The sequence below is a fragment of the Macadamia integrifolia genome, chromosome 7 (assembly GCF_013358625.1).
Source record: "Macadamia integrifolia cultivar HAES 741 chromosome 7, SCU_Mint_v3, whole genome shotgun sequence".
Taxonomy (NCBI): Eukaryota; Viridiplantae; Streptophyta; class Magnoliopsida; order Proteales; family Proteaceae; genus Macadamia; species Macadamia integrifolia.
The window spans coordinates 11578594-11588879 of NC_056563.1; the positions used below are offsets into that span (position 1 = coordinate 11578594).

General features: G+C 37.2%; 1 protein-coding gene across 1 annotated transcript; it reads left to right on the plus strand.

Moving 5' to 3' along the window:
• The first annotated feature begins 359 nt into the window (after nt 1-359).
• On the plus strand, nt 360-9580 carry LOC122084739. The gene is made up of 3 exons (XM_042653179.1): nt 360-972; nt 9387-9469; nt 9517-9580. Exons 1-3 carry the CDS (start codon nt 715-717, stop codon nt 9578-9580), a joined length of 405 nt encoding a protein of 134 aa, XP_042509113.1. The 5' UTR covers nt 360-714.
• Nucleotides 9581-10286: the final 706 nt, after the last annotated feature.

Here is a 10286-nt window from a genome sequence, read left to right on the forward strand (position 1 = left end):
ACTTGGCGTTGAGCATGTCCCAGCGTGGGCATTTCAGGGTTTGATTCAGCAACGGACGTGCTCTCCGGTCTACTCCGAAGTCCGAACACTCTACCTCCTCCTCCTCCTCGACTCCCCATCACCTGAAAATCTTTCATTTCAAAATATCTCTCACTCTAAGCTCCAAAAAGACGTCCAACTCTGGCCAAAAATTGGAACAGTTAAAATCTAAAAAAATTTCAGGGATCTTTTCCGGGAAAATCTTCTCAATTTCCAGTGTCGAGTTTTTATTTCCAATCTCTCTCTCTCTCTCTCTCTCTCTCTCTCTCTCTCATTCTCTATGTGTTGCAGACACTAAAACAGTTTGAATTGAGAACCGAACCTGGTATACTATCCATGGCTAACTGAGAACCGAACCTGAATGGGTCTCTCTTCTTCATTTGATTTGCTAAGACTGAGTGGCTTGATGGGAACCATGTGGTGTTCGGACCGGAGTTCTATCCTCGCGATTTAGATATGGACCTCAAACCCCTAAGAGAGGGGACAAACCCATGTACACCCCCTCATTGGCCCCACATTGGCACTAGAGTCATGGGCATCCATCTTCATGACCTCATTTCTTCTTGTGCTAGAGACAGCTGGACTCGTAGCACAGCCCATTGGGACATACTTGTCAATGTTTGGAATCGTAAAGATTTCCCGTCATTTCATCCAACTTAAGGAGCCTTCTCGACTATGGAGTACGAACCTCGAGACTGGGTCACTGGAGTGACACCTTTCGGTCCTTATTTCGTTCCCTTTCCTCGGTTCTCATCCCGCCATTCTGAACAGAGACAAGAGAAAAAATCACGAATGGAAGCAAAAAACGAGCTAAAATCTGCTCCATTTAACCTGCAAATGGATGCTCAAATGGCTTTAGGGCTTGTACAGCGAGGGGCTACTCTTCTCCTCCTCGACGTCCCTCAATACACACTCGTCAGCATCGATACTCAGGTAAAGTTTGAGGCTTGTCTCTATTCGTTTATCAAGGAGAACTGAAGAAACCATTGGAAATGGCAGATTAAGTGGTATTGTTTTTGTGTGAATAGAAAAGTTTGAGTATACTTTCTGTTTCTCAGTTCTCTTTTGAAAGTTAATATTACCCTTTGCATTTTTGGGGAGCTTGATCCATTTTTCAATTAATATTTGGTTATTTGGAGCAAAATTTGATAGAGGATTTCTGGGGAACCATGAACCTGTCATGTTCCCTCGTATCCATAAGAACTTTAGGAATGGCTCAACTTAAATATTAAGTAACTGGAAATTTTCTTTGAAACTCTTCAACATGCTTGTGCCTATTGTTGATATGTTGTAGCTGGTCCCGGTTCGGTCGTTCGAATTTCTGCAAGAATTCATGACACCAAGTTGACCAGTTCTCCCAAAAAAAAATTTTTTTTTTGTTGAATGAAAATTATATTAAAGCAGGAAAGAAAACAAATACAACAACAAAGCCAAATTGGCTAGACCAGCGTGAAAACCCTACCAAGCCCTAAATAGATGGGTCTCAATCCCCTAAGAGAGGGGACAAACCCAAAAGGGGGGGGGGTGGGGGAGAAATAATAAAAAGGAGAATGATACAAGAAAATGGGGTAGGAGGGATAGAAGAGAGGAAGGCCCCAAGAATATGCCTAATCTAAGGGGGTGGAGAGAAGAGAGGAAGGTCCCATGAAGAAGCCAGGAATCGATTTCTATTTGTATCTGGGCAAACAACAAAATTATGAAGAATTTTATTCCTCACATCAAAAGTAATAGCATCCCTAATCTGCTCCAATGAATGAGAGTTGGTAGTCCATCTTCTTTTGTTCCTTTCCCACCAAATATGATATAATGTTGCACTGAATGCCAGCTTGCCAAGATGATCACAAAGGGTTTTACCATTAAAAGCATTTAAAATCGATTTCCATTCTCTTTCAAATGGAAGAATAATTCTAGGACTCGACCAAAGCTTGCAAAGAATGCTTCCCCAAACCGACTTAGAGAAAGGATAATAAAAAAAAAGTGCTCAAGGCTTTCAAAGGAATTCCAACATTGGCAACAATTAGGAATAAAAATATTTCTATGCATAACAAATTCTTGAGTGGGAAGACAATTGGTCATAGCTCTTCAGATTGAGAATGAATGCCTCGGAATAGCAGAGGAGAACCAAACAATTTTGTACCATGGGACAACTAGGGCAATAGAACGAACCAAATTCCAAGCAGAGTTTGAGGTAAAGCAACAAAAGGAATTAGCCATCGACAGGATTGTGTCGCCACTACCCCTAGGTCTCAACTTAATACTTGGTAATTTGTTCCACATCTCAATCAAAACATTTGAAGTACAAGACCAGGGTCCTAGACGCCATCTCAAAGAATGGAAGACACCTTAGCCAACCTATCCGATTCCATATCACATCTAATTCTATCACCATATTTAACAATTAGAACCCCATCATGGTGCCAATTATCAAGCCAAAGATAAGTCTTAGAACCATCATCAATGAAAGATTTGATATGATCAGAGACAAGGTAGCAGTATTTTAGTATTTTCCTCCATGCCCAGAAGACATCCGTAGAGTAGGTGGTAGTCTAAATAGACTCACTTTTGAGGTATCTTGAATACACCCAATCTACCCAAATGCTCTTGTTTTTTGAGGCCACTTTCCAGATAAGCTTAACAATACCAACAATATTGGCATCTTTAACTCTACGAAGGCCCAAACCTCCCTCCTTCTTGGGAAGACAAACCTTGACGCAACTCAAAGGATGAAGAAAGTTAGTGCTATCGTTACCCTTCCAAAGAAAAGATGACATAAGAGACTCAATCTTAGAAGAGATTGCAGTAGGGAGCCCAAAAATCCCAGATCAGTAGATATAAGAGCTTTGCATGACAGATCTAATAAGCTCCAAACGACCCACAAAAGAGAGAATCTTTCTCTTTCAAAGTTGGAGTCTCTTACGGAGCCTATCAAGAATGGGAGAGCAATGATGAGCAGAAAGCCTTGAAGCAGTTCTCCCAAAATATACTAGCTAGTCAAGTTTCTTTTCTCCCTCTAGCATAAGTTGGCCCTTAGCTGTGCCAATTCTGAAATCAGCTGTGTGAACTGTGAATTTTATGATTACTAGATAGAATTGTTAATTGTTAATAACAAATGAGAAAGAGAAGAGTTAATGATTGTGAGACTCTTCTTAATCACAATGGTTTGCAATTTAGAGAGGAAGGATTATTTTGATTTTAAGATTGAAAGTAAATAACCCAACAATTTACTTACCATGGATTTTATAGAATCTAAAAAGTGTCAACTCTTCGCCAATGAGTGCTTACAAAGTGCCTCTTTGATAAAGTGTTAGTAGGAGGTTAGATTTTAAAAAGATGACTTTTCATGTAGAGGTATAGATTCTTCTCGACCACTCTCTATCACTTTATCTCTCTTTATCTTTTTAAGTAATTAATTTAAACACAACTCTTAGTAAAGTTCCACGTTGTTGGGGAAGAACTCTTTTTCTATGAGTCGGTTTAAATTTGAATAGATGTAGTTATCTTGGAGATACAATATATTGTATTTTGTCGCTTGCATAAGTGGGCTGATTTGGAAGGGTCATTAAATGGTTGAGGGCCCAAAGGGCCTGATGCCTCGAGGCCTAGAGGAATTGGCCCACCTTGTGTGTTATCTTCATTTGCTGATGTAAACGAAACCTATAAAAATGCAAAATAGAATGAAAATTGCAAGTATACAATCACGCAATGCACACAAAGATTTACATGGTTCAACAAAATTACCTACGTCCACGGTGAGATGAGAGCTGTTATACCATCAATGAAAGATAGGATTACAACCGCTCGTCCTCACACCCCTCTCAGATGGTTATAGAGAAAGAATTCTCGCTACAAATATATGGTGAAACCCTATATGGGTAATTTTACCGAAATACCCATATAGCCCTAAAAATGTTTCTCAGGGCTCCCACCCTCGAACCCCTACATGGACCCACTAGTTCATCGAGGCTCAGCTAGTTACGATGATAACTTGTACAGTGGGCCGATTCCTCTAGGACTCGGGGCCTTTGGCCTCTTAACAGCCCTTCGAAATCAGCCCACTTATGAAAGTAGTGGAATACAAGATATCGTTCCCTAAACAATTGGGGACTTGGCGAGCTAATGAATTCATAGGGGTTCGGCTGTAGCAGTCCCTAAGAAATTTTTTTTAGGAGTGTATGGGTATTTCAGTAAATTACCTATATAGGGTTTCATTATATATTTGTAGCAAGAATTCTTTCTCTATGATCAATCTGAGGTGTGAGGATGAGCTGTTGTAACCCTATTATCCATTGATAGTGAAGCAGGTATCATCTCACTGTGGACGTAGGCGGTCTTGTTGAGCCACACAAATCTTCGTGTTTGCATTGTGTGATTGTTTGTTTGCAATTTCCATTCTTTATTGCGTTGTTTTAGGTTCTCGCTTTTTCTACAGTTATCTTTGGGTAACCAACTACTAAAGAGTTAAGTTTATATCAAACCCCTTTTATATGTGATTCAAATATTTCTAATGGGGTTAGAAATTAGCAAATGCCAAAAGACTGGAAAAACTCCATTGTAGAAGAGTTAAGAGTCCATTGAAAAAATGGAGTTTGGGAACTAACAGATTTTTCAGAAGGCAGGAAATCCATTGATTGTAAGGGGCTTCTTAAAAAGAGACTTAAAGTCAACGGTGCTCTAGAAAGATAACAAGGCAAGGTTAGTTGCAAATGATTTTACACAAAAACCCTAGATAAAATTTTTTGATACATTATTCTCCCGTTGCAATACTTGTGTCACTAATTATTATTGCAATCGCTGCAAGGATGGATTTGGAATTAGACCAAATGCATGTCAAAACAGCTTTTCTAAATGGAAGTTTAGCTGAAGACATATATATGCAACAACTAGGTGGTTTTAAAGTTAAAAACTATGAAATCAAAGTCCATCAGTTGAAGAAATCCTTATAGGATTAAAGTAATCTCGTCGGCAATGGTATTTGACTTTTCACAAGGTCATGCTAGAGTTTGGTTTTGTTGCAAACTTCTCTAATCATTGTGTATGCACAAAGCATTAAAGGTCAGGATTTATCATTATGTCATTATAAGTGGATGATATATTGCTAGCAGGAAATGACATGGATGTTATAGAGAAGACTAAGGCATATCTGAGCTCTATATTTGAGATGAAAGACATGGGGGAAGCTTCATATGTCTTTGACGTCAGGATATCTAGAGACAAAGAATCAAAACTTAGAATTATATTGAGAAAGTGCTTAAAAAAATTGGGATGGAAACTTATAAAGCAATTAGTACACCTTTAAGAAAGGTGACAGAAGCTTAGTAAGTCATTGTGCCCTGAAAAATGGTCAGGTATAATGTATAAAATGACTTGTAGATGACCTGACATATGCTATGCAGTTCGATTAGTGAACCAATTTCAATCTAATCCAGGATTGGGACATTGAAAAGATATTAAGCAGATTTTAAGATACTTGCAAGCTGTCAAAGGTCTAAAACTATGTTTTGGTATTGGTGAACTTGAGGTATTAGGATTCTCTGATTCAGATTTTGCCTGTTATTCAAATGACCGAGAATCCACTTGCAGACATGTTCTCTTGATTGGTGAAACAAAAGTTTCTTGGGCGAGCAAGAACCAAACAGGTTTTGCAAGGTGTACTGTGACTGAATATATTGCATGCAGTATCACAACATTTACAGTATCGATCAGACATATCATAGACAAGTTGAAACTAGAGTTGATCCCTAGACATATTAATGTGTTTTGTGCCAATGAGTCTTCCATCTCTTTAATAAAAAGTGGAACAAATAGTTCCAAGGGCAAACACATTGATGTCATTTATCATTAGATACAAGATATAGTGGAATGACGCTTAACCAATTTTATGACCAAAAGATTGACTTTGGAGAGATTCAAAGAACATGAGGCAAGGATGGATCTAAGGACTTAAAAGCTTAGATACAATGTATTGAATTTTGAAAGGATATCTATGGGGTTTTTACATATTTATGGAATATATTAGGGAAATTCAGGGGCACCTGAATTCTAATATAAATGAATATGGCATTATTCAGTTATATGGGAAATTAACATAAATTAAGTTTTTGGATGAATAGTCTCATAAGCTTCACAAGATGGTCAATAAATCATGGTAAGTAACTTTTCAAAGTTTTGTATTTGTTTTAAGTAGGAGAACGTTAGATCTTGTTAACAATATTTGAATCACATAATTAGTTGGTTACATAAGATTACTACATCTTTTCAAATTTAAACCAATCCGTAGGGAAAGAGTTACTTTCGCAGTGGTTTGTAACTTTACCAAGAGTTGTGTTTATATTAACTGCTTGGAAAGATAGAGAGAGATTAACGTGATAGTGGTCAAGAGGATTTGGTACCTCTACGTGAATAGTCGCAATTTTTGAATATCACCTCCTATGAACACTTTACCGAAGAGGCATGTTGTAAGCATTTTTTTATGAAGAGTTGGGACTTTTCGGATTCTATAAAAATCCATAGAAACTAAGCCCGTTGGGTTTTTTACTTCTGATTTTAAGAGCAATATATTCTTATTCCTTCTTCTATCCAAGTTACAAACCGTTGCTGATTAGAAGGAGTCACAACCATTAACTCCTCTTTCGCATTTTTATTATCAAATCTATAAGGGTCTGCTCTAGGTCCCTATTTATTTGCCTTGCATAACGTGGGTTTTTTAGATCGGGCTACTGATAATTTAGCTAGTTGAATCAATTTTTTGAGGTGAATATTGGGTTTATGAGTTTATGCACATGATTTACAAAGCATTCCTTCAGGAGTTTTGTGTTGTATACGTTTCTCCACTAGATTTGTAAATATTTCATCTGCTCATTGTATCTAGCTGTTAGGTCAATTTTTTGGATTAATGATCCAGACAAATCATATATGTGGGGTTATTTTAATGGAAATAAGCCTTGGAAACTAAAATAAGCCTTGGGGTGGATTCTATATATGTTGGGCCTTTGCCCTTTGGTCAAATGGGTTTTCTTTGTAATAGGCCATTTTAATGAGTCTAAAATATGGGTAAAAGGTAGGAATACAGGATTTACTTCATTAATTTAATTAGAGTCCTTATTTGGGTTAGTTTCCTTTATTATTTCAGCTTCTTAGTCAGGTTATGTTACCTTATTAGTTTTGCATTGGTTTAGGCCTTTTTTGAGTTTGAGTCTTTTTTCAGTCTTTTATAAGTTTGTAAGGGGCTATAGCCTTGCACACGAATTTGAGTAATGAATTTGGCTTGTTGCCTATGGTTTTATGGTGATTCAGAATATTCCCTGTTTTGGTGATTCTGTAGGCTCCCGGTGGTGACTCCAGGAACCCTTAGTGGTAATTCCAAGGTTGGGTACTGGTGGTGACTCCAGCCCTGTGATTAAGTAGTGATTCCTGATCATATATTTTTCTTATCTATTCTTTTATAACTTATCTTTCCCATCGAATTCTAGTTTCCTGCTTCAACTTGGATTTCTCCAAGTTCAGAATCTTGTGACGGTTTCAAAATCTGAACTTTCCAATTAAAAACCTGAAATCCTACTGTAACTAGAATTCATACAATTTTCAAATTCTTTGTTCTGTTTCTATATCTGTTGTTATTCCACCAGTTATTAGAGCCTTAGTGGACCTCTGTTTAAATCCTAATTCTGTCCATCAATTCTGCAGTTGCTGAGCTGTCCTTTCCCCTTCCCCAAGTAGGATTACTACATAAGTGTGAATCTGACCATCAGATTTTGATCACACTCTGCAGAAATCTTTTTACACTAAATTCAGACCCTTGACTTGATTATTGGCCAAATCAGACTTATTGTTATTCTGTTATGAGTTTTCTTTTCAAATCTGGTTTGTTCTTTGTTTTTTTTTCCTGGCAAGCTGATCTCCCACTGGATTTCAATGTTTCTGGATTAGCACCGTATTAATTGATACTAGGACAATAAATTTTTCATTTTGGAAGTGAAGTTCTGTCACACCTGCAACCGGAACTCCTTTCGTCATACCCGTGATTATTCCCCTATGGCAGTTCAGCGGACCCCATACTTGATGGACGTATCACCTATACCATCACCTATTGAAGATCAAACTTTCAGACTGATCGGGCATACCCATGTATTGTTATAATGGTTTAAAATAAATTCTAAATGAACTCAGCAAATCAAGGTTAAAGGCCCATACATGGTGGGCCATATGGTTGATATGTGGCCACCAAGTCTCTCCACTGGTCAGCCTGCCAAATTACTGAGTGGATCAAAAGTGGTGGGCATGCTTGGAAAGAGAGACAGAAATTGGTATGGAGGAAACATTTTTCACTATGGATACAAATAATTGTATCCTGCATTCTTGTCATTGTCTAATGCCATATCGATGTAAAGCAACTACAATTAAATCATGCCTTGATTTATCTTTATTTGAACTCTTAAAATTAGGTGAGAGTGTGAGACCATACAAGACCATATGTTCTATTCAAAGGACTGATTTGACAATCACTATTAGCTTGTGCCTTGTGCCTGATTAACCTTGTCAGTCTTGATTTAGCCCTGATCTGATTTATAATTTCAGAACCCTATTAGCAGATTTCCCTTGTTGGACATGCTTTTTTTATTCTAAATCTAACTAATAAATTATCCTAGCTTCGAAATATTTAGTTGGATGCATTACCTACAGGCAATCTTCTTTTGCATGACAGACTTGAGATCTGGTCTTTCACCCCCCCTAACCAGGCTTTTGTGGATATTGCTAGAATTTGGTCCTAGTGCGGATAATAGTATCAAGGTAAAACTTGATTTTGTTGTCTGCTGTAGATGTAGTCCTCCTACGCAATCCCATTAGTGCTGTAATTGCGATGTCTAGTCACCAAATGGTTTTCTCATTAGTTGCCAAGAGATCACTTACCAAGGGGGATTCTTCTTTAGCAATTTAATTCTCGTTGCTCAGGGTGCGCTTGGAGGTTGTTGTGAGATCTCATAGATGCTTATGTCTTGCGTTTTTCTTCATTTGAGAGAATACAGTTCTCTAATTGTTTTGATGAAATAGTGGAACAAGTGATCACAAGGGATGATGCATATGCGTATGCCAATCCTGTTATGTTGTCTTCAGAATTTTCTCTTTTTGTATCCTTTTGGAATCCCTATTTGGGTTGGAAACATTCTTGTACTGGTCTCTCCTTTTATCCTCTTCAATAAAGCTCTTTGATATGGAGCAAAAAAAACCTGTTTCTGTTGGATCTGTAATTCTACGCATGGTTGCATTGTAATACTTTTCCCTTTTCCTCCATGTTTGTTATAAGTTATCCAATCTTGGAAAGCTACACCATTCTTTTATATTTCTTGCAGATGTTCTCTGTGGGGCCCGTCTTTAAGGGTATAAAGATGATCCCTCCTGGACCTCATTTTGTATATTATAGCTCCTCAAACAGGTTAGTTTGATTCATTTATCTTTCTTTCGAGGTGTGTCTCTGTGCAGTTATTCCATGACAACAAGCAGAAATCTGTTCCATTTATGTGCTTGTAGTTGTATGTGCATTTGATTACTGATGATTTGTAATGTACTTACGTTACAACATGATGCAGTTGTATCATTAATCCCATATGGAGGCCCATATCCAAGCTTGGGAGGCTCATAAGGTGTTGGTGGTAGTTCAGTGGGATGAAATTGACATATATTATAGGTTTGGATTTTTTTTAATAATAATAATAATAATAATAATAATAATAATAATAATATTATTATTATTATTATTATTATTATTATTATTATTATTATTATTATTATTATTTTTGCGGTTTTATTGTAAAGGGCCTAATTTATAAGCCATATTTAGTGGGGCTAAAGTTAGGACGCGGGATCAAGGATTAAAGTATTGGTATCGGTCACCGTATCGGTCGATCAAAATTAAGATACGTATTGGAGGATATCGTATCGTATCGGAGATACGCTAAAATACGCTAAAGATACACACATAAATGGATAGGGAACACATTTTTATACACTTTTGCATTAAAAAACAGTTAAAAAAAGCTATATATAACATGTAGAATGCATAAATACTTAAGTAGAGGGTATCGTATTGATAGACAAATATATTGAGTTGAAAATGTTCAAAATGATGAGGGTTCTTAAGTTTTTTCTTTGTTGGATATAGGCACAATATTTACCCCAGTCGAAATATTTATGGTAGTGGGTCTCCCATTCATTGTAGAATCTTCTGTACTGCTCAGGAGTGGCCAATGGTT